Source organism: Caretta caretta, chromosome 14 (genome assembly GCF_965140235.1).
Source record: "Caretta caretta isolate rCarCar2 chromosome 14, rCarCar1.hap1, whole genome shotgun sequence".
In the NCBI taxonomy this organism is placed as follows: Eukaryota; Metazoa; Chordata; order Testudines; family Cheloniidae; genus Caretta; species Caretta caretta.
The window spans coordinates 46,801,566-46,825,337 of NC_134219.1; the positions used below are offsets into that span (position 1 = coordinate 46,801,566).

At 53.6% G+C, this 23,772-nt stretch overlaps 2 protein-coding genes across 5 annotated transcripts in view; one reads left to right on the plus strand and one right to left on the minus strand.

The window, feature by feature from the left end:
• The window catches only part of LOC125621688 (C-type lectin domain family 2 member B), a 37,570-nt gene that overhangs the window by 3,138 nt on the left and 10,660 nt on the right, over positions 1-23,772 (minus strand). Inside the window, exons 1-6 of one of the 4 annotated variants that reach the window (XM_048818824.2) lie at positions 10,892-10,999; positions 7,348-7,557; positions 4,607-4,723; positions 2,433-2,644; positions 1,086-1,189; positions 3-124 (exon numbers count right to left, since the gene is read on the minus strand). In XM_048818824.2, the coding sequence (XP_048674781.2) occupies positions 79-124; positions 1,086-1,189; positions 2,433-2,644; positions 4,607-4,723; positions 7,348-7,381 (513 nt within the window). In that variant the 5' untranslated portion in view covers positions 7,382-7,557; positions 10,892-10,999 and the 3' untranslated portion in view covers positions 3-78. Of the gene's footprint in view, positions 1-2; positions 125-1,085; positions 1,190-2,432; positions 2,645-4,606; positions 4,724-7,347; positions 7,558-10,891; positions 11,000-12,460; positions 12,536-23,772 lie in introns of those variants that run through there. The other 3 variants (XM_048818822.2, XM_048818820.2, XM_075119565.1) reach the window with 3 other exon arrangements.
• On the plus strand, positions 15,740-23,404 carry LOC125621682 (uncharacterized). The gene is made up of 4 exons (XM_048818811.2): positions 15,740-15,813; positions 18,751-19,074; positions 20,790-20,906; positions 22,472-23,404. The coding sequence occupies exons 2-4, from the start codon at positions 18,849-18,851 to the stop codon at positions 22,777-22,779; spliced, it is 651 nt and encodes a 216-aa protein (XP_048674768.2). The 5' UTR covers positions 15,740-15,813; positions 18,751-18,848; the 3' UTR covers positions 22,780-23,404.

Genomic DNA, 23,772 nt, shown 5'->3' on the forward strand with positions numbered 1-23,772 from the left:
ACGGAGACGCCCTGGTGATTAGAGTCTGGCAGGGGCCGGGCATGTGCCCCATCGGACGGGCCCATCCAGTGAAACCCCTCAGGATCGCCCCCTTCCTGCATCACTCATTCCACTCAAACTCTTCCTGGCAAGAAGGGTGGGGAGGAAGAGACTAAAATGCTGATCTCCAGTAGGGTTAAGGAACTATCTTTTGTCCACACTGGCAATGCAAGACACCTTTTAACGTAGCTGGGTCACAAACGTGGTTATTTCTGCAGCATAGCTACGACCTCAGGGATTGTCCTGCCAGATTCCTCATCAGCATGGGCACTGGAGACTCTCTTCCTACTGTTTTTTGCTAGGGAGGAGGAGGAAGGGCTAAGCTCCAGAAAGTTATTTAGGCACTGCTCCTCTGCTCAGCATTGCGAGGCCCAAGTGACTTAGGAGCCTGTGCAGTGGCAGATTAGCCACTGGGCCAATGAGGCCCTTGCCTAGGGGTCCCTGCAAATTGAGGCACCCCTGTGCCCTGCCCCACCTGCCCAATGTTCGTGCCAGGGAGCAGGGTCAGGGTGTGGGGGCTTCCCCTCACTCCCTAGCAGGAGCGCCAGGCGGGCGGAGCGAGGCAAGCCCCCGCGCCCTGACCTCATTTCCCCAGCAAGAGCGCTGGCGGGGCCGGGCGGGACTGCAGGCGGAAGGGGTGGGGAGGGGCCCCCACTTGATCTGGCCCAGGGCCCCACAAAACCTTAATCCGCCTCTGAGCCTAAGTCACTTCTGAAAGTGACTCATGTTCCTAAAATTATTTCGGCTTTGCAATGCTGAAGTACCTTTAAAATCTGGGCTTAAATCCCCACTGAACTTTTCAGAAAAATACCTGGGTCTTTCATTTCCACCTAAGCCGTACATTAGAGGGTTGGAGCCTGGGGAAGGGCATGCAGCCTGCTGATCTGCTAGGTCAGCGATGGGGGATGAGCCCCAAAGACCCGGGGAAATGTCACGAAGGAGAAAAGTAACCCATGTTTTGGGAATAACTAATTTTTTTACCTGCCTGAATGCAGCCCTTTTCCCATTCGGAACCCAACAACGTAACTAGCTAGAAAAGGACTCACAGGTTGTTGAACTGTTCGCCATTCACCCATTGCCAGAGCTGCGCTGATACTCGCTTCAGGCCAATCCAGTACTCAGAGGGGCCTTTGTATCGCATAATGAAGTTCTTTAAAAAAAAAAAAAGCACCTTATTCATTATAGTCTGTAATGCTGTTGAAACGGTTAAGCTATTTTCAGTCACTGCTTCAAGGGGATCTGCTGCCTGAAACAAATCGCTTCCCTAGTGTAGATGGTCCCTGAATCTGCAGAGAATCTCAAACATTAGCGATGAACTGCACACTTCAGCTCCACCCCTGTTAACTCTGAAACCTAGTGATGGCGAACTCAACGTTAACTATTTTGCTGCTAAATGTTTTTATAGCAACATCCAGCTAACATGCTTACATTGTTGGGCACAGTGGCAGGTATCTGGTGGGAGGACTGGGGCGGATATCTGGTGGGGGGACTGGGGCAGATAGCACTTGTCTGCAAGACTCAGACTTTAAGGCCAGAAGAAACCCCCATGATTATCTAGTCTGAACTCTGGCACATCACAGTCCACTGAACCTCACCCAGGCACTCTTGTAATAGACCCATAACCTCTGGCTGAGTTACTGAAGTCCTCAAATCATAATTTAAAGACTTCACTTTACAGAGAATCATTTACTCTAGTTTAAACGTGCAAATGTCCCATGCTGCAGAGGAAGGCAAGAAGACCTGCAGGGTCTCTGCCAATCTGACCCACAAGGAAAATTCCTTCCCGACCCAATAGATGGTGATTATTTAGACCCTGAACAAGTGGGCAAGACCCACCAGCCAGATACTTGAGAAAGAATTCTCGGTAGTAACTCACAGCATTCCCCATCTAGTGTCCTCAGAGACGGAGTAAGATTTATTGGGACCCAAGTCCAAATTTATTTAAAAACCCTTTGCAAACCACCATTAAGAACTAGAGAAGTCCCATCAATGGCTATTAGCCAAGATGGTCAGGGACGCAAACCCAGGCTTGCGACCCTAAAGCTCTGACTGCCAGAAGCTGGAAGTGGAAGACAGAGGTGGGTCACTCCAGAAATTCTCTGTGCTGAACCCTATCCCTGAAGCTCTGGTAAGGGCCACCATCCGAGACATGACGCTAGGCTAGATGCACCATTGGTCTGACCCAGTATGGCCGTTCTAATGTTCTAATTAACACGGCTGGATTTTTTAAAATATATGAATATTTGTATCTATCTGAGTTGAGGGTTCAGCTGCCAGAGCTTTTGTTCCAGCTGATTTGTTCCTCACAAGAGCACTAGAAGGAACCCTGGGACAAGATCATACCAACATGCCGCTTGGTGTCTATACCCGTTTTATTTTTCGTTTTCCCTTACCAGGTCTTTCTGGGTGTCGATCTCAGCCAGGGAGGCATTGAGTGAAGAGCAGAGGCTCTGGCTGGAGTCCCAGATCCCCTCAGTATCAGAGAAATAATAGCATTTCCCTCGAAACCCGACCCAGCCATCCGGGCAGCAGGCAGTAGGGCGTTTTGCATTTAGCTGGGTTGGGGTGGAGACATGAGGCAGCTTGGATTCGGGTGGAGATTTCACTGAAGTTAAGAGAGTAACAGTGATAAGAGAGGTTTCAGAGTAGCAGCCGTGTTAGTCTGTATTCGCAAAAAGAAAAGGAGGACTTGTGGGACCTTAGAGACTAACCAATTTATTTGAGCATAAGCTTTCGTGAGCTACAGCTCACTTCATCGGATGCATGCATCCGATGAAGTGAGCTGTAGCTCACGAAAGCTTATGCTCAAATAAATTGGTTAGTCTCTATGGTGCCACAAGTCCTCCTTTTCTTTTAGTGATAAGAGATTTTGCTTTTCCTAAACTCAAGGGAGGAAGCTGGAGGAAGCTGATAAACATGCCACCTTGTGGATCGTGGGTAGCACCTTTCTGTGCCCACAAATCAATTAACATTGAAATGGGTCACGTACCAGGTGCAAGCCCAGATTTGCCGGTTTAAAGGCGCTTTGGTTGTTTGCTCAGGGCTGACTTGTCCTCTGGTCTAGTACAGTTGTCTGCCGTCCTCTTCCGGCAGCCCTTCTGCGCAGCTGCCGGACGTTTCAGAAGCTTTCAGGGCCAGATCTGCACAAACACTCAGCTCCCACTGACACACCAAAAGGAGCCCCTGGATTTTCAAAAGGGCTCGGCCCGTTGGGTCCTGAACATCTGGCCCGGAACATTTTAAAATCTGATCCCAGGAGTCTCCTAAGCCTTCCCGTGGAGGGACCGTCCCCATGAGCTAGGGAAACACTTTCAGCCAGAAGGGCTGTTTTAAGCTAGCTTCTCTGTGGAAAGTATTGGGGGGGGGGGGTAACCAAAGGGACCAGCAGAGGCGGTTGCCGGAAGCATCGCATACATGTAATTTCAAGCCAAAACAGACTTGGTAACTGCAGCTGCTGGCTGGCGAGGAAGGATGCGAGTCACCCGGCTTCTCTGTACTCTGGGCTGCCAGCCCCGTCTCGCTTCCCTGCTCTGGGTGTCACCGAGTGGGGCTCGGCGGGAGCGCTTGCTGCTGGTGCCTTTCGCAGGCATGTCCCTCTCAGCCATGCACCCCGACAGAAATCTGAGTGGGGGCATATGACCCCACATGCCTCCCCACCTCACACCGCCTAGGAGAGAGCCTGTGGCTGGGGAATGGGCAGTTGTCAGGGTTCCCTCCCCACTCTGAACTCTGGGGTACAGATGTGGGGACCCACATGAAAGACCCCCTAAGCTTATATTCCACCAGCTTAGGTTAAAAACTTCCCCAAGGCACAAATTCCTTTCCCTGTCCTTGGACAGTATTGCTGCCATCACCAAGTGATTTACACAAACATTCAGGGAGGGGCCACTTGGAGCTCTAGCCCCCCAAAATATCCCCCCAAGGCCTTTCACCCCCTTTCCTGGGGAGGCTTGAGAATAATATACCAACCAATAGGGTAACAAGGTGAGCACAGACCAGACCCTTGGGTTTTTAGGACACTAAAACCAATCAGGTTCTTAAAAGAAGAACTTTATTAAAAAAAAAAAAAAGTAAAAAGCACCTCTGTAAAATCAGGGTGGAAGGTGATTTTACAGGGTAATAAAAAGATTTAAAACACAGAGGATTCCCCTCTGGGCTCAACTTCAAAGTTACAAAACAGGAATAAACCTCCCACTTAGCATAGAGAAAATTCACAAGCTAAAACAAAAGATACTCTAATGCATTTCCTTGCTATTACTTACAATTTCTGTCATTTAATTCAGGATCTTTTTAGGAGATGTTTTTTCCTGCTCTGGTCCCTCTCTCTGTCCGAGAGGGCACACAACAAAAGAGCATAAACAAAAACCTCCACCCGCCCAGATTTGAAAGTATCTTCTTTCCCCATTGGTCCTTCTGGTCAGGTGCCAACTAGGTTAATGGAAATGATTAACCCTTTACAGGTAAGTGATTCTGTACTCTGGCCAGGAGGGATTTGATGTTATGGCATACATAAAGGTTGTTACCCTTCCCTTTCTATTTATGACAGCAGTGAAGGCTGACAACTCACCGGACAAAAGTATCATGGGAACAGCAACAATCACAACAACGACTGTGAGTACAACACCGACAATCAGGGGGACTTTCCACCCAACTGGTTTCCTGTGTCTAAGGTGAAGCAAGTCACCTGAAAGAGAACAAAACCCGTTCATGGTACCAGATGGCATTTATCTTGCCAGAGGCCAGGTAGCATTCCATTAGCTGGCCCATCGCCAGGACAACTGGCTTCCCAGGTGGGGAACAGATGGTAAAGTATTAATGCTGCTGAGAAAGTGCCCCTGGTACGGCGCCCCTCGCAGTCTGACACCCAAAGGTCGGTGCTTCCACATTTAACACAAGGAACCAGGTTCACGTAGGGTTGCCAACCCTCCAGGATTGGCCTGGAGTCTCCTGGAATCACCATCAATCTCCCAGTGACTATTGAAGCAATCAGAGAGATTTTAATAGGATATTTGAAAAAAACCTACATTACATCATGTTGGGGGGGGGGGGGGGACGACTCCCAGAATAGCTTCAGTCAGAGTTGGCAACCCTAGGTTCGTGGAAGGCAGCGGAAAACTCTGGAGAAATCCCAAGGGGTCACTGACTTTGCACTTCCACAGCTCCTTCCCTCCAATGCTCGCAGCCCTCTGCCATCATGGAGCTTATCTGCTTACCTGCTAGGCGGTATCATTGCCACCACTTCACAGATAGGGAAACCGAGGCAGAGGGAGGGACAGCTTGCTCTGGATCACAATAAGCCAGCAGCAGATGCATGACTCCAAGTCTTGTGCATTAGCCACAAGACTTTCCTTCTGCATGGTTTCCTTTTAGCTTCCCTAAGGTGCCTCATCTGACTATTTCTCAAGTTAGTTCCATCCAGCCAAAATAATTAAGCCACCAAAACTTCTGCAAAAAAAAGGGCATTTTCCTTCCCTTCTCCCACATCCACAGGATCCTCAGAAAGGAGATGAGCCCGCTCCCAGTTTTGGGGCTGCACTGATCACTCTTTATCAGTCCAGACTAGTCAAAATAGGACTGAGAGTCAAGCAATCTGAGCCAGCCACAGACTCCATATCACCTTTGGCAAATCACTTACTTGCCTTTGAAACACTGACTCCAAGTGCTCTAGGAATTTAAACCCCCTTTAAAAACCAACTTCACTTCGATACGGAGGAGCCTAAATTTCACTGGGGAGGGGGGGATCAATGACATTTAGGCTCCTAAGTCTTCAAACTTCCTTTTGAAAGTGAGGAAGCTTTAAAAGTTTTCCTCCTCACCTCTCCAGGTCCTCAGTTTCCCCATTTTTGGTAAGGTGGGGACGATCCCTACCTCACCACGTGGGTGGTCAGCATTATTTCTGGCTGTTTGTAAGGGGTGCAAAGACCCCTGGATGGAGGGGGCCGTTGTACTGTTTGAATAAATGACTGTGTCCGTTCAATGAAAACTGTTTTGGGCAGAAGTTAACGGTTTCTTTGAAATCCCTTCAGTCATGGAACGGAATGCTAGACCAACGTCAAAATATTCCTGATGGAAGCATTTCAGAGGCCCTGGCGGATGAAGCCACAGGAGCAGGTGTGCATTTACTGTATGTCTACAGAAACCTATGTTTGCATAAACAAGCAATCCAGTTCCCCTCCTGCCCGGCACATAGCTAGTCTCAGCAATGCCCACTGTGGGATTCTGGGTGAAGCAGGTGCAGCAATGGAAAACTTGGCTCAGTTGTCCTTAGCATAAAGCAGAGCGAGAAAGAACAAACCCATGCAGTCATATGAACACTATGCAAGTGGAATACGGTCTGTTGGCAGGCGGGATCGAACCTGGAACCAGTGAAGCTCAGTGTATGAGCCTCTACTGCGTGAACTAAAAGCCACATACTTCTTAGCTAAGACTGTAGCAGACTCATTGATCTTTAGATGCCACTAGACGGGGGACAGGGCACGACACCAAACAGACCTGGGTCACACCAGGCCACAAAATCCCACCATACAACCATCGTCTCATGTCTGTGCTTGGAAAAAACCAGGGGGCCTGCGTGTAGAAGCTTGGGACCCGGGACTCTTGATGCCAACCCCCAGAAGGCAGCATAGGTAGGGTTGCCAATTTTGTAATATTTAAGAAACAGACACTCTAGCAGGTATGCCAGAACCTTCCCCCCACCCCGCCTCTTCCCCCCGAGGCCCCGCCCCTGCCCCGACCTTCGCCCAAAGCTGCACCTCTTCCCCCGAGGCCCCGCCCCTGCCCCGACTTTTCGCCCAAAGCTGCACCTCTTCCCCCGAGGCCCCGCCCCTGCCCCGACTCTTCGCCCAAAGCTGCACCTCTTCCCCCGAGGCCCCGCCCCTGCCCCGACTCTTCGCCCAAAGCTGCACCTCTTCCCCCGAGGCCCCGCCCCTGCCCCGACTCTTCCCTCCCAAAGCCCTGCCCCCATTTGCTCCTCTTTCCCTCCTCCCCCCTTGCTTGCTGCTTATTCCCCCTTCTCCCCTTCCTGGGTCGGGAGGAACTCGCCTGCAGAGCCAGGGCTGGGAGCTGCAGCCGCCCGACGCAGGTAGGAGGTGACCCCGGCTGAGTAGGGGCTGGCACGGGTGATGACCCGGCGCCGCCCTGCCTCCCCCACCAGCAGTAACCGGACTTTGCATGGCCGGTCAGTAGATCTGACCAGACATTGTCAGGTCCCCTTCTCAACTGGACTTTCCAGTTGAAAACCAGGCACCTGGACACCCTAAGTATAGATGTAGCCCCCAGGCTGTTCCTACTCAGTCAAGCGTTAGTTACCTTGTCTTCCATTGAGCGACTGCTCTAAAGCCATGGGATCCACGCCTTTTGTCACCTCTCCTCTCTCACCGAGACAGATGAACGCTGGGGTGTGGGCACTGGGCTCTGACCAGTTCCTCTCTAGCTGCAATTGGGTCCAGTCCGGAGGCAGCAATCAACTTCAGAGATCCCAGCGCCGGATCCTCTCCCCTTGGCAGCGACTGGACCAAACTGAAATCAAGAGACAGTAACAGTCCCGATTTTCAAGGGTTGGCTGTTTGTCTGTACCCTTAGTTCCTTCCCCAGCCGGGCCCGCACACCCAGAGGCGTTAACAGTGTAACGAACGACCTCACGTTTCCTCAGAAACCTGGACCACCTCCCCGCCACCGCACGGCAAAGGGATTTAGAAAGTAAAATGGACAGACAGAGATTACACACGGGAATTTATTCACCCACCACAACTGGAAAAGAAGAGAACTGCCCCTGTCCAAAGTCCAACTAAAGGGGAATTTTCCAGGAAGCCAGTTCCCATGTGGAAATTTAGCTGGAATGCCCCCTCCTCTTCAGGAAAGTGACACAGAAAAAGCAACCACACGCAACGAGATGTATTTACAGTAGACGCTGCTTAATAACAACCCTCACTACGTTTTGCCTGGAACCAGTACTGTCCAGTTGACTATAAAGGTCTGGCCATTGGCAACCGGCTTGACAGTTTAGAAAAAAAAAAAAAAAAAAACCCTAGCATCTCCACTCTCCAGGGAAAACCCCTGCTTGCAGGCAGGTTTGCGGGGCTGGAGCCAGAGAAATGACGTCCTAGCCATCCCTTTCCTGGCTACAGCACCACAATCCTGACTTCTGCTGATCATGCCGCATCGGATAATGGCAACTTTCAGGCATCCACCAGCAGCTTGCGAACAAGCGGAATGTGCTGGATTGCTAATCTGTGGGCCTGTCTATATTAGAAAGGTTGTAGCAGTGTAACTAACTCAGTTTTAACACTGATCTTCTCATGATCCTAGTGAAAATTCCTAATGTAGATGTAGATTTAAACCAATTGAAGGAAGACAAACCATTGAAGGGCCGGGAGCAGCAGAAGCGTGCTAAAAGTGAGGGGGCCACAGGCTCCCGACTGTGGCCCCGCCCCCTGCTGTGCCCCCCAAAGGCCCCGCCCGCACACCACCCCTTCTCCCTGAGCCCCCGCCCTGACATTGCCTAGTTTCATGGAAGCCCCGCCCCTTCCCAAGATTCTGCCCCCGTGCTGCGCATTCCCACTGAGACCCCGCCCCTTCCCCCGAGACCCCGCCCCCACCCCGCATCTTCCCCTGGGGCCTTGCTCCTGCATCGTCTCCCCAAGAACAGGCCCGCTCTTCTGCCCCACCCCCGTTGCTTGCTCTTACGGCCATAGGCGCCAACTTCCACTGTTCCCGGTGGGTGCTCGACCCCACCCCCGCACCACCCTCGCCCTGCCCCCATTCCACCCCTTCCCCAAATTCCCTGCCCCTGCCCCGCCTCTTCTCCGCCTCCTCCCCTGAGCACGCCACGTCCCCACTCCTCCCTCCTGGAAAGTCCTAAGTGCCACCAAACAGCTGTTTGGCGGCAGGATGCGCTGGGAGGTAGGTGGAGGAGCAGGGATGCAGCGCGCTCGGGAGGGGGAGGGGAAGGTGAGGTGGGGGAGCTTGGCTGCCGGTGGGTGCTCCAGCCCCGGAGCACCCACGGAGTCTGCACCTATGCTTACAGCCAGTAAAAAGGGGGGGGCATGGCCCCCAGGCCCCCCCTTCCGGTGACCCTGGCATCTACATTAGGTATTTGTCTCAGCATAACGAGATCGATTTTTAACTATGGCATCCTCGTGGCCAAGATGGAGGCCGCTGTGCAGGCAGCTCCGGCCAAGAACAGATGCTTCCAGGAACGCAGCCGGGAAACTCCTTGTCACCCCGTGGGCACCTGTTCCACACCCCTGGAGTAAAGACACCACACATCCAGAGCAGTCCAATGACTACAGGAAAGGGAAATATTTATTTACAGAGGGACGAATGGAGAAAAACAGGGTTATATCCAACACAAGGCCCCACAGGCCCATGTACCAGCGGTCTGAAAGGACAGGCACTGAGCAATGTGTCCGCTGAGAGTTCAGGAGATCCGGGCACAGTTCCAGTCCAGAGGTGAGTCCTGGGTGCTCCCAGTCACCTCCGGCGCAGTGAACTTTCCCCAGACCCCAACAAACCCCTCTGGTGCCCTCTTCTGCAGCTCTCTGCAAAGCCGCACAGAGCAACCACCTCCCCACTTAACTAGCTAACAGCCTCCCTCCTTATTCCCAATGCAAGGTCACATGCTTCAGCACTCATGGTCCCACACGGCTCTGGGCAGCAGGGATCCTGGGTCCAGCGCCGGTTTGTCCTTCTCGGGCGATTCCTCCCTGGCACGGCGCTCCTTCTGGCTCCCGTCCTGGGGTGTCCCCGGTCAGCCGCTCTGTCCCTTCCGGGCTTTGGAAAGGGACGGGGGTTTGGGCAGGTTCTCAGCTGCCTCGCTACGTGAGGGCCTGCTCGCTTGGAGCTCTCTTGTCTGGAGCTCCAGACACGCACACGCTGTCGCTTCCCCTTTCCCCATCCCAGAACAACCCGCCTTTCCGCTGCCTCAGGACAAGGTTGTAAAAGGGGCCAGGCTCTCTGAACCCCAATGGGGTTACATGAGTTACAGGGGTGCAGCTTAAAGGTGGCACCTTCACCCTAGCTCCCCTAGCGCTTCATTGGGGTCAGCGCTGACTGCCAGGGGAGAGCGCCCCCTACTGAGCCCCCAGCCCCACTCCTTGTAGCACAGCGCCCCCTAGCGCTGCACTGGTGCATTGGGGTCAGCGCTGACTGCCAGAGGAGAGCGCCCCCTACTGAGCCCCCAGCCCCACTCCTTGTAGCACAGCGCCCCCTAGCGCTGCACTGGTGCATTGGGGTCAGCGCTGACTGCCAGGGGAGAGCGCCCCCTACTGAGCCCCCAGCCCCGCTCCCTGAAGCACAGCGCCCCCTAGCCGGGTGCTGACACTCACTGCAAGGGGAGAGCGCCCCCTCCTGGTCCTCAGCAGCCAGTACAGAGGAGAGGCAAGGAAGAAAGCAGTCAAGTGAGCCCAGGAGTTGCTCGCTGGGGGTAGGGGGGTGGAGAGGAGGAAGAAGGGGGAAGGGCTTGCCTTCCCTTGAAAGTCGATTCCAAATGCTGCTGCTCCGATGCGAATGCCAAGCGTTCACACAGGGAGCAGCTCATCCGGAGCAGTGGTGCCGGAGTCAAGTCATTCCACGGGGAGACCATCCCGAGAGGGAAACAATCATCGGGGCGCTGACATGCAGTTTTCCACCCTCACAAGTGGGGGGGGGGTCCCAGCCTGGAGCACCGCCCCCCACTCCTGCCGGCCCCGCCTGCCCAGTGCCACGCGAAGGGCCCCCAATCCACTGTCCCAACTCCGTGCACAAGTAAACACAACAATCACGGCTGCAGGGGGGAAGCTGCCCCCCCAGGGCAGCTGAGCACCGAGACAGCCAAACGTGGAGTTGCATCAGGAAACTAATGCAATAAACTCACCTCCCAGGACGCTGTGGCAGGAGCTGCCGTGGCAGGTTGAGGAAGCGAAAACGAAAGCAGCGACTTTATCCAGCTGCGATGTAAACAACCCCGCTCCGCCCAGTCCCTTCTCCCTGCCTTGCCGAGACCCCAGTTCCCTCCCTCCAGCCCAAGGCTTGAAGCGACTCCCCTGGTCTCAAACTAGAATCTTTTCCAGCTAAACCCCCCCGCACACACACACGCCCGCAGCTTCTGCTTTATTTGCTCCTAAGGGGGATCAGCTGCTTTGCTTGTGTCCAGCTCCTTGCACACAACAAAGGCCCTTGCATCCTCCATTCCTCCAGCGTCCCCCTCTGTTGCACAGACCCCACCTGCAGCTGCCCCGCCCTGCCTCATGCCAGGGGCTCTGTGTGCCCCCCAGATCCCCATGCCAATAGACCGGGGGTTCCCCTTTCTCCCCCCAGATCCTCATGTCCCTAGACCAGGGTACCCTTTTCTCCCCCCAACCCAAAGGCTCGCTGTGCCACCCTCACAATCCCCTCTCCAATGATATCAGCTCTGTGTCACCCCCTCCCATTGCCAGGGCCTCTGTTCACCCCTATTCCTACCCCCATCTGTGTGTCCCTCCATGCCAGGAGCTCTCTGTCCCCCACATGCCCCCCTCCCCCATATCACTCTCTCCCCTTCTCATCGTCACGGCAGGTTCTTTGTGCATTCCCCACCCCCCCCCCCCAGCTCCCTCCTCAGGGTTGCAAAGATTGGTGTCCAAAAATGCCCCCAGCTGACACAGTGAGGTCTGCCTGAGTTTGCAGAGAGCCTGCTCTGGAAGGCCACAGGCAGCTCGTAACAGCAGATGCCTGAACACTGCTGTGAAGAGCAGGGAGTCCAGGGGAAACCCCTAAAACAATCCAGCACAGAGCTCTGCTGGGATGCTAGCAGCTGGCCCTTCAGTCCTCACACAGAGACCTCTGCAGGGTTTTAAAAAACTCCTCTCCTCCCCCTTGATGGCATGGTGCGTATGGAAGACCAATTGTAGGAGGGGTGGCGGTAGGAAGGGTTCCCACCGCCTTTGGTCTTCACTCTGATCAGTGTCTCCCTACCCACTGCACCCTGTTTTTGAGTGGGCTGGGTTCAGAGAAGAAGGTGGGGAACACAACTCCAGCAGGGGGCTCTGTGCGGGGAGGGATCCCGCATGCCAACAGGGGGCCCACAGAAAAATCACTAGAGGGTGCCAAGGTTTGTTGCTGACGGAGGGGCCGCCTACGATATATGTAGGCAACAGCCTGTCGCATGGAAAATGGCCCTGTGTGGGCCTCAGTTTCCCCTTACTTACACCAGTGGACATCAGATTTATCTGGTCTTCCCCCCAGATTAGTAGGGCTCTAGCCATAGGGTTCCCCTTATCAGATTATCTGAACACCTCACAATCTTTACTAATAATAAATAATAATAATAATACCTAGCTTGTATCTTGCGCTTTTCATAAAGCAGATCTCCTAGCACTTTACAAAAATCATTAGTGCCATTTCACAGATGCGGAAACTGAGGCACGGGTAGGGGAAAGCAATTTACCCCCCTCCCCCCACTCACCCAGCAGCAGAGCTTGGAATAGACAGGCTCGAAAGCTTGTTTCTCTCCCCAGCAGAAGTTGGTCCAATAAAAGATATCTCACCCACTGTGAATATCCTTGGACTGACACGGCTACAACACTGCTCAAATTCTGCACCGTCACACATGGGTGACTCACGATTTTCTGTGACTGGCTGTTCCGTCCCCTGATAAATCACAGGGCTGACTCAGTGGAGATGACTCAGGAGGGGTGTAGGATCAGCACAGGATAAACATTCAGACACACAGGCCATGTGGTGCCAGACCCAGCCTTGTGCCTGCTTGAAACTCAGGGCATGTCTACACAGCAACTAGACACCTGCGGCTGGCCCGTGCCACCTGACTTGGGCTCGCAGGGCTGTTTCATTGCTGTGTAGACATCTGGGCTAAGCCCGGAGTTCAGACTCTGGGACCCGATCGGGTGGGAGGGTCCCAGAGCCAGAGCCCAGAAGTCTACACAAAAATGAAACAGCCACGAAAGCCTGAATCAGCTGGCATGGACCAGCCATGGGTTTTCCTTTGCTGTGTAGACGTATACTTACTGGCCTCTGGACCAGCGGCTCTCAGCCTCCCCAGACAACTGTACCTCTTTCTGGCATCCCTCCCAAGTTTCAGCTCACTCAAAAATGACTCGCTTATGAAATCAGACATAACAATACAAAAGTGTCACAGCCATTGTTACTGAAAATTTGCTTCCTTTCTCATTCGTATCATATAATTATAAATCAATCGGGATATAAATATTGTACTTACCTGTCCGTGTGTAGTCTATAGAGCAGTGTAAAGAAGTCATCCTCTGTCTGAAATTTCAGTTTGGGCTCGTGCTTTTTCTGTAGCCTGTTATAAAACTCGGCAAAGATCTAGATGAGTTGATGTGCCCCCTGGAAGACCTCTGCGTACCCCCAGGGTACATAGATGTACCCCTGGTCGAGAACTACTGCTCTAGGCAAGCACCAGTAATCCCATGGGCTGTGGTATACGAATTTACACAGCCTAGACTAGAGGGAGGGATTATTGGGGTCCAGAGCAGCACAGACACACAGCAATCATAGAATATCAGGGTTGGAAGGGACCCCTGAAGGTCATCTAGTCCAACCCCCTGCTCGAAGCAGGACCAATTCCCAGTTAAATCATCCCAGCCAGGGCTTTGTCAAGCCTGACCTTAAAAACCTCTAAGGAAGGAGATTCTACCACCTCCCTAGGTAACGCATTCCAGTGTTTCACCACCCTCCTAGTGAAAAAGTTTTTCCTAATATCCAATCTAAACCTCCCCCACTGCAGCTTGAGACCATTACTCCTCGTCCTGTCATCTGCTACCATTGAGAACAGTCTAGAGCCATCCTCTTTGGAACCCCCTTTCAGGTAGTTGAAAGCAGCTATCAAATCCCCCCTCATTCTTCTCTTCTGCAGACTAAACAACCCCAGCTCCCTCAGCCTCTCCTCATAAGTCATGTGTTCCAGACCCCTAATCATTTTTGTTGCCCTTCGCTGGACTCTCTCCAATTTATCCACATCCTTCTTGTAGTGTGGGGCCCAAAACTGGACACAGTACTCCAGATGAGGCCTCACCAATGTCGAATAGAGGGGAACGATCACGTCCCTCGATCTGCTCGCTATGCCCCTACTTATACATCCCAAAATGCCATTGGCCTTCTTGGCAACAAGGGCACACTGCTGACTCATATCCAGCTTCTCGTCCACTGTCACCCCTAGGTCCTTTTCCGCAGAACTGCTGCCTAGCCATTCGGTCCCTAGTCTGTAGCGGTGGTAACAACCTTGCTTCTCTTTCTGAATGCACCTATTGCCTTTATCCTTTTCCTCCCAGCTCTACGTTCTCCTGCCATCTGACACCCCACTAGCCTTCTAACCACCCAATTTATGCCTTAACGACAATGCTCCAAATTCTGCATTCAGTCCCAGCTGTATGAGCCCTACTAAACTGACTTGGGCATTTTGGCTCAGGGTCTCCTGCTATCTCATATTATGCTTTGAATAGATACGGTTTGCAAGTATTGTTCTGTGTTCCCACTTGCCCCCATACCTGCCCTGCCTCATGTGAAACTAGCTTGCAAATTAAAATAACCCCAAAGCACCTCCCTCCACTGTAAGGAGAGAAGCAGAAGAGACCAGGACCCAGGGCTGATCCCCCTAGGGGGCAAAGCTCGGCGCCATGTGGCTGCTTGGTTTTTTATTTATTACAGCTGGTGAAGAGGCTGAATTCCGTGTCCCTCCCTTGTGCCCAGTGGCCGGGAAATGTGAGCAGGGCAGATCTGCTGTGGGAATTATTTGGGGGCAGTTCTCTGGCCTGTGCCATTCAGGTGGGCAGACTAGATGGCCACGATGGAGGTTTCAGTGTAGCAGCCGTGTTCGTCTGTATTCGCAAAAAGAAAAGGAGGACTTGTGGCACCTTAGAGACTAACCAATTTATTCGCGCATAAGCTTTCGTGAGCTGCCGCTCCCTTCATCGGATGCATAAAGTGGAAAATACAGTGAGGAGATTTTATACGAAAAAATGCGGGAAGTGGGCAGGCTCAAGCCCACCCACTGTTAAAGGCCCCTCCCCCAGCCCAGCGGGAGGGACCACTGGACCCAGGGACCAACTGAGTCCCGGGAGACAACTAATGAAAAACAGGGATCAGAGATGCATCCGATGAAGTGGGCTGTAGCTCACGAAAGCTTATGCTCAAATAAATTGGTTAGTCTCTAAGGTGCCACAAGTCCTCCTTTTCTTTTTAGGGATCAGAGTGAAGGTCAGAGGTTCAAAATGAGGATACTGGATGGGGACACCGAGCAGACAACCCCGCTAAGGCCCGTTGGCAGCGGGTTTTACACAAGCTATTTTTCCTAGACAGCAGCATGCAGGGGAGCAATAAGCAGCTGCTCCAATCTTGGCTTTGAGAGGGGAGCGTTGCCTAAGGGTTAGAGTAGTGGTTTCACCCTGGGGGGGGATCTGACTCATTGACTCCAACAGAGCGAGGGCCACTTTACACCAACCTCTGCTTGGGAGGGAACCCAGAGCAGCTGGCTCAATGCACACGAGACCAGGCGGGGCGGCCCCCCAGCCCTGCAGCTTCCCGCGCGTTATGCAGATCACCGCTCATTTGCTACACGCTGTCCTCTGCGTACGCTAATGACAGTACAGTATGCTAATGACAGCCAATCACCAGGCTTCCAGACAGGCGGGGCTAAATCCCGCGGTTTTGATCGTGCCTAGGTGCTGTATTTGCCCGGCTTGGAATAGGGGGTTTGCAGAGCACGCCTGGCTGTTCGTGCCCAGAGAGGGGGAGATGGCTCATCTGCAGGGGATACTGCACTGAAAGGGGGCCGGCCAGCCGGTAAGCTGTGAACTTCCTTTGTAGCAGTGCCTTGAGTGCCCCGTCCCCCCCTGCCCCACTTAGAATGGCTGCTCTGTGTTCAGGGCGGGGGAGGGCTAGGAGGGAAGTGAGGGTCAGAGCTTCCAGGGGTGGGGGTGCTGCCTAAAACCTTCCATCTTCCCAGGAGCAGCCCTGGACCATGCATCTCTCACTCCCAGGCTTTGCCCTGGCCTCTGAGCCTCTGTGAAAGGCGATCTCTAAACGCAGGATTTCTCATTCAGCCCCCCCCCCCCCCGCAGCTTGCATGGGTGCTTCCCTGCTGGCCAGCAAAGCAGCTTCCTAATAAGGACTGGAACTAGACCAGAAAATCTCTGCCCTTGGAAAATAGGGGTGCCTAGTGGTGAGAGCTGCAGGGGGCACTGGGAATCGGGACTCCTGGGTTCTGTCCCTGGCTCTGGGTGTGGAGTGGGTTAGGACAGGAGGAGGAGGAGACACAGGTGACTTGGAAAATCATCTTGGTCAGAAAAGTGCTGTCCCAGCGTGGGTGGGATCCTGCAAACCCGTGTAGTGTGTACCCACAGAGTACAGTCAGATCGGTGTTTAGTTTAGCGGGGTGGTCTGCTGGGGGCACAACCAGTGGTGAGCTGGAGCCCGTTCGCACCAGTTCGCTAGAACCGGTTGTTAAATTTAGAAGCCCTTTGAGAACCGGTTGTTCCGGGAGGGAGAAATTTAATCGGCCAAAAGTAGCACCTTAGGCGCCAATTCCCAGGGGTGCTCCAGCCCTGGAGCACCCAAGGGGAAAAGTTGGTGGGTGCAGAGCACCGCATCCTCCCCTGAAGGCGCCGCTTTGGCTTCCTGCGACTCAGCTGTTCGCGCAGGAAGCCAGAGAAGGCTGAGAAGCAGGTGGCGGCTTCCCCCTCAGGCCCAGGGAGGCAGAGCTGATGTGGGCCGGCGCAAAGGGGAACCAATCCCTCGTCCCAGCTCATGACGATGTCTGCACAAGTCCCGGGAAATAGGAGCCTCCAAGAAAATTTCAACCATTGTCGCTGTGTGCGCGGAAGGAGACAGACACGCTCAACAGCTGCTACTTGGGCCAATGTGGAGACTAAAGACCCTGATCTTTTTGGGGGCCCTCTGGCTGACTCCAGGGACTGGGCATGTGGCAGGTGGGCAGGGGAGATGGGTAATGGGGGGACGGAATACAGCTGTGCTGGGTTCAGAGGGGATATGGTGGGGGATCCTTATTTCGGAGAGCGGCAGAATAGGGGGGTGGGGGTGGAATGCTCCTCCTGCTGGGGATGGGGGTAGCAGGCTGCTCGGGATGGATGGAGGGGGGGTGGTCCATCCTCTTGCTGCAGGGTAGCAGCTAGGGAGTAGATGGGGAGGAGGATGTCTCCTTACTGGTGGGGGGGAGGTAGCAAGTATGGGGCTGGGAGGTAACAGGGAGTTGGAGGTCTGGAGGATTATGTCTTTCCCCCCATTGCTATGGGGAGAAGGCAGGGCTGGAAAATAAGGAGCTGGGTCTGTGCAAGTGAGTGGATGGTGGGGGTGGGAAACTGCAAGAAATGATCTTCATTGGTAGGCTGGACTGGCCTCTTGCAGATGGCAGCAGGGTGAGTCACGGTAAAAGTGTGTGTGGGGGGGGAGGGATCTGAGGCACTGACAGATTTTATTGGCCAAGGGCAGGAGATGGGTGTGTGTGTTTGCAGGGGCAAGGTGTCCAGGTGGCTCTTAACCATATTTACCCTCACCTCTTGCTCTCCCCCCTCCCAAATCTGGACACTTAAATCTAGATCCCCCCCACCCCACCCCCGAGTTGAGTTGCATTGGGGATCTTTGAAATGTTGGCTGGGGGGTGGGGGAAGGTTGGTCTCCCTTTCCATGGAGCATATTGCACCCATCCCGTACCCCAGTATTGCAATTTCGGTATACACCGCTCTCCTGGTGCCCTATAGTTCTTCTAGCCCTGGGCTTCCCTCCTACATCCACCAGTGCCCCTTGATCCCAGGCCCCACGGGGATCACTCCCACCTAACTCTGCCAATTCACCTTAATCCTGACCCATGTTCCCTCTGCTATTCCAGCCCCCGGCTTCCCACCCTCCTGCTCTGCGGATGCTCCTCTGTCCTGACCTTCAGTCCCCACTTCTTCCCTCAAGCCCTGGTCTTCCCCCCCCCAGCTGAGCTCTGTTGATGTCCACAACTATTCCAGCCCAGAGCTGTCTTCCCCCTGCCCCCCAGCCAGGGAAGCCTGGCCCCTGCCCTTCCTCTTCCCCCTGAGGCCCCGCCTCCCCCAGCCCTCCTGGCAGCTGGAGCCTGACCCAGGAGCCTGGGCAGCTGTGAAGAGTCATGGACCCTCCACCTTCCTGGGGTGGGGGGGCCCTGAGAACAGTCCCCGCCCGCTGGACACCCTCCCCCCCTGCCCAGGACAGGTGGAGCATCTGCAGGTGCCTGCATGGCTCTTACCAGGGCTGAGTGTGGCTCCAAGGCCCTGCCCCCCAGCTGGAGCCAGGTGGGGGTAACAATCACGCAGGCAACTGTGGGGAGCCGTGGACCCTCCACCGCCTTGGGCAGAGGGTCTGGGGGGTGGATACATGGGCCAGGAGCTGCTCTTGGGGGGCCCACCTCAGGCAGGTGGAGGGGCCTGGGCTCTCCAGCCCCACTCCAGCTTGGCCGGGGGTGGGGGCAGGGCCACAGAGGGGATGGGGGCCCGTGGGGGGCCCCCCCCCCACTTCTGGGAAGGTTCCGCTGCCCTAGCCCACAGCTCTGCCAGTGCCCCATAGTCCTGACCCGCGACATTCTGCCATCCACGCCCTGAGCTAACCCGTCCGCAGCCAGCTTTAGCTTTGCTCCTGGGCCCCGGACCTGCAGCATGCCCGCTTCCTCTCCAGAGGAAATCATTGTCTTCCACAAGAGCAGCGTAGAATCCACTTGTCGCTCACACACCTTTTTCCTTCTAGGGTCTGGAGCTTGTCCCCGCTATAACCTGTCTGTGCCCGAAGGCTCCTCTGGGCATGTTGAAATTAACCTGCCCAAGAAGGCATCTCGTTTGTGTAAGATGCCAACCACCATCACGGCCTCCGACACTGCTTGTGACCCCATCCTGGTGTTCACTAGTAAAGGAAAGCAGAATTACTACAGCCGCACGTACCGGGGACGGATCGCTGTCTCAGGCTGGCTCCTCGTTTCTGTGAAGAACGCAAGTGAATGGATGGCCGGAGAATACCGAGTCGTCAGTGACCTTCATGAAATCTGCATGGCGCGTATCAACCTGACGGTGCCTGGTAAGTTTCCCAGGTGCCTTGCCTTGAGGTTTACGGCCAATTCCAGTTCAGTCTCACGCGCACAGCCTCTCCCCCCTCCATCCGATGTGCGGAAGTGGTGTATAATTCCCAGGGATGTCGTTCAGAGCGGCATAGTTCTTCTGGCTTCGCTGTCCCTGAGATCCTTGTCGACAGTTGGGATTGCTTTCTTGGAGGCAGATGGGTCAAGTGGGTAAGGCTGGATTGGGACTTCAAAGATCTGGCTTTCATTCAGAACTCTGCCCCTGATTTTCTGGGTGACCTTGGGCATGTTGCTGCCCCCCTCCCCTTTTGTCCCTCCGTTTCCCCATCTGTAAAATGGTGGGGATGACACTGACCACCTCTGTAAAGCACTTGGACGTCTATGGATGAGAAATGCCGAATACATGCTCAGTTTTCAGAGTAGCAGCCGTGTTTGTCTGTATTCGCATCCGATGAAGTGAGCTGTAGCTCATGAAAGCTTATGCTCAAATAAATTGGTTAGTCTCTAAGGTGCCACAAGTCCTCCTTTTCTACATGCTCAGTGTTGTTTATGACTCCCTTTGGGCGTCTGTTTCTTCTGCCATGTTTAGGGAGGAAGGAGGTCCTTGTGCTTGGTCTGCCGGCTCAGGCCTCGGGAGACACTGGGTCAATGCCAGCTCTGCCACAGACTGTCTGTGTGACCTTGGCCAAGTCACTTAGCCCCAGATTTGTAAAGGTCTTGGGCGTTGCTATGCACAGTGTCGCAGCCCCTAACTGATTGATTTAGTAGCCTAACTCTTTCAAAAGGCATTTGGGCACATGGGAGCTGAAATTCTGTCTATCAATGGAATCTTTTCTCCTAAGTGCCTAAATCCCTTGTGAAAAGAGATGTAGGCTCCTAACTCAGTTAGGCGTTGTGACCCTGTGCACAGCAACGCCTAAATACCTTTACAAATCTGGCACGAAGTCTGTGTGTGTGCGCCTCTGTCAGGGGATATAGTATCGTGGCCACCAATCTGCCTCTGTTTCCCCTTCATCGGGCCCCCTTTAAGAACTCACACAGGTTCCAATCACTTTGTCCACCCAGAATTGTTGAACCGCTTTTCTCCAGGCTGGCAACGGAGTTTGTCCAAACGCAGAATTCAGCGGTCCCAAAACACACCAAGTATTGTATCCATTTCAGCTCAGTACATCTCCTGATTCCTGGCCTTCCCTAGCTTGCTGTCAGGCTCAACTTTCTTTCAACCACCCCCCCTCTCCCCCAGCCCCACACTGCCCTTTACATTGGAATCTCCGGATTCCCTTCGGCTGGGATGACTCCTGTGATCAGGGCAGGCTTGGCCCTAATCTCTCCAGCCCAGGAGCAAACCGCCCTGGTACAGGGGATAACGGTGCTTCCCCCACCGTGGTGGGGAATGTTGGGAGGATAAATACTTTAAAGGGACTATGAAGTGCACGATACTACGGGGATGGGCAGAAGGGCTGGATCAGAGCCTAGATATTGCATTACTGCTTCCTGCAAGGTGCTGTGTATCTCAGCCTCCCATCGCCGCGAAGTCTTTAAATCAAGACTGGATGACTTTCAGGGAAAAAAAGCTCTAGGCCACCACCAGATATGGGCTGGACGCAGGAACCCCTGGGTGAGGTCCTCTGGCCCGGGTTATATAGGAGATCAGATCAGCTGACCTAATGGTGCCTCCTTGCCTTGACATCTGTGCCCTCCTGTTTGCCTGCAGGTCCTGTCTTGTTCCCACCACTTATATCGGAGACTCCCGCTGTCAGAGAGGGGACTGCCAATCGGACTGGAGAGGGAAGTAGACGAGGGATGCTTTCCAACGGCTCTCTGGAGCGGGGTAAGTATTAATGACCTGAATCTCTTTACAGGAGCACTTCCCAGCAGGATTGTGCAGAACTGGGTCAGTGCCTGATCAGCTTTTACCCAGAACTCTGGGTGTTTGTGTGTTGATCCCAGCGATCACCCGCAGCCGGGGGCTGTCAGATAATTAGAGCCCTGTGAATTTTTTTTTTAAATAATGTCTTATTTGGAGGGAATTGTGTGAGGTTTTGTTTTATCCACATGGTGGTATGGGGGGGTCAGGTCCCCTGGGGGAGATGGGGAAGCCCTGGGCCTGGCCAGGCCAGGCTGGGCAAGGGAAGGTTTGGAGAGTGAATCTGCCTTGCACTCACCCTGCAGCGGCAGCTCCTGTCCTATAGGGCCAATCCCCCCACCCCCCCAGCCCGGTTTGGCCCGGCTGCCCCCATACCTGAGCGGTGATGTGACCCCATGCGCCAGGTCACGACACAGGAGTGGAGAGCCAGGCCCAGCTCCGTGAGATGGGCACTGCCATTGAGGGGTGGGTGTTTGTGTTTTGTTTTTTTACCATGGTGTCTTGTATTTGCGAATTTCTTGGGGCTCTCCAGCTAATTATTTATGCCCAGTGGAACAACGTTGGGGGGGTCCCTCAGTCCCTCCTGGCGGTCAGTGGGTACAGCCCATTCCAGAGAGGTGGGAGACTTGGGTTCAAGTCTTTGCTTCTCTCCGTGGGTTTGAACTTTGGTCTCCCACACCCTGGGCAAATGCTCTAACCGCTGCCATCTTGTTTCTTCTCAAAAATGGACTGACCCTGCTTAGGCATTTAACTCCAGGAGAGGGCGCCTGGCTGTGAATTGCAAGTGGAGGGAGGCGGCTTTTCACAGCCTTCTCCTCGGCATTTCCTACTGGCTACCTTAGGCAGCCCCCTGCCTCGCACGCTGGCTTCTGTGAATCCCAATTTTAGGGGCCTCTGAATTGTATAGGGAGCCAGGGTGCCATGCTCTGGGGTGGCAGGGGATTGCAATGCTCAGTCTCCGTCCCCCTTTTGGACCTACCTCTAGGGACTGTGTTTTCAAACTCTCCCCACAGCCCCAAGGGCTGGAAACCTTCCCTGAGAAGACCCAAATGAAAGCGGGGAGTCTCCTCTAATCACAGGACTCCAGGAGCTGGGGCTTTAAGGAACGCACCAAACATCATGAGAGGCAGCAACATGAGGTTACCCTTGCTCTAGTCTGAGTGACTCTAATGTATTATTTGCCTTGGGTTAATAGCCAGGACCCCAGAATGTTAGGTGCTGTGCAAACAGATCTTTGTGGCAGAGGCCAGCTTCTTTTCAGTAAGGCTTGTTCTAAAATATTTATCTGGACCCCGTCATGTTAGTATCTGAGCACCTTGGATTCAGCCTCACAGCACCCCTGTGAGAAGGCAATGCTATTATCCACACTGGAGAGGGGGAACTGAGGCCCAGAGAAGGACTCAAAGGTAGAGCAGGAAATTGAACCCTGGTCTCCCAAGACCTAGGCAAGGGCTCTAACCACTGGGACACTTGTCTTCTCTTAGTCCAGCTGTGCCTAAACTGACTCTCATCTTTGGTTTTCTTTCCAGAGCCAAGGGGCCACAGTGGCATGTGGGTATCGCTGGGGTTCGTTGCTGCTTTGTTTGTTGCTGCTGCACTTTATGTCCGCTGGAAACGTGGGAGAGAAGGACCGGAAACCCGTCGTGGTTGCAAAGAGGAAGGGATCTTGGACTCGGCAGACTCGCCCGTTTGCGTACCGGCCCGTGTCTCGCATCTGCCCGAGGCTGGAACCCGAGACGGAGAGGCTGGTGAGGAGATCCCATCGAATGGAGAGGTGGTACAGTCCCGGGACCTGAGCCGGCTGCCCCAACGCAGCCGAGAGCGAGCACGTGAATAGCGTTGAATGGCCGAGGGGCAGGTGCCTTCTGTGTGCGTTACACAGCTACGATCGTTGCACTATCCTGGATGTGACTTCTTCCCCTGTGGGGCCAGGGCTGCCCTTGCACTTAAGGCTCCGGGCTGGGACTTGGGAGACCCGGGTCTTCCACCAACTCCCTGTCTATGGGTGAGTCACTCAGGGCCGAATATTCAAGAGCTCAGACAGTGAGTGGGGTGTTTAATCCGAAGGCTCATGCAGCTGCCTAACTGGGAATTGAGCTACTCTGAAAATCGGGCCTTCCACCGTCCTGTGCCTTAGTTTCCCATCTTTAAAATGAGATACTCCTCCATGTAGATTGTAAGCACTTTGGGGCAGGGACTGTGTGTATGTGTGTGTCCATCCCATCGCTATGGGGCCCTGGCTGGAACTGTATTGTAACATTAATAATTATAAGTAAGGCTACAAATCTGTCATGGATCTTACAGATGCTGTGATTTTTTTTTTTTTTAAATGAGCCCTCCACAACTTCTTGAAAATGCAATAATTCAACCCTGAGCAGCAGGGTTTGGGCATCCATCATTTATTATTTATTGTCCATGTCCTGTCCAGGAGTTGACATAAAAATACCAGTGCCAAAATCGTAGCCTTGATCATAAGTAAATGTGATTGTTTTTTTAAATCTGTTTTTACTATTGTATTTATCTCTGTGCCTGTCCCTCCTGTCTGCGACAGGATTTCTATTTCGTCGATAAGCTATACAGTAGAGGGAGTGTCTCACTTATCTTTGCACAAGGGGGGCACTGATGTCTCCTGAAGACTCGATGCGACTGCAATACACGCAATAATAAAGTCACAGCTGTCTGAATATTTTTTTTAACCTACCGTAAACCTTCCTGCCTTCTTAGGAATTTCCAACACTAGCAGAGTGCGATCAAATGTCTCCTGGCCACTCAGTGTCAGTATTATACGCTTTTAGTCAGCTACGTGAGGGTGAAGCCCAGTCTTCTCTGG

Coding starts and splice junctions, on each gene's coding strand:
- LOC125621682 (XM_048818811.2), top strand. CDS start 18,849: ATGCCAACCACCATCACGGCCTCCGACACTGCTTGTGACCCCATCCTG. Junction 19,075..20,789: donor TATCAACCTGACGGTGCCTG/GTAAGTTTCCCA, acceptor GTTTGCCTGCAG/GTCCTGTCTTGTTCCCACCA. Junction 20,907..22,471: donor CAACGGCTCTCTGGAGCGGG/GTAAGTATTAAT, acceptor TTTTCTTTCCAG/AGCCAAGGGGCCACAGTGGC.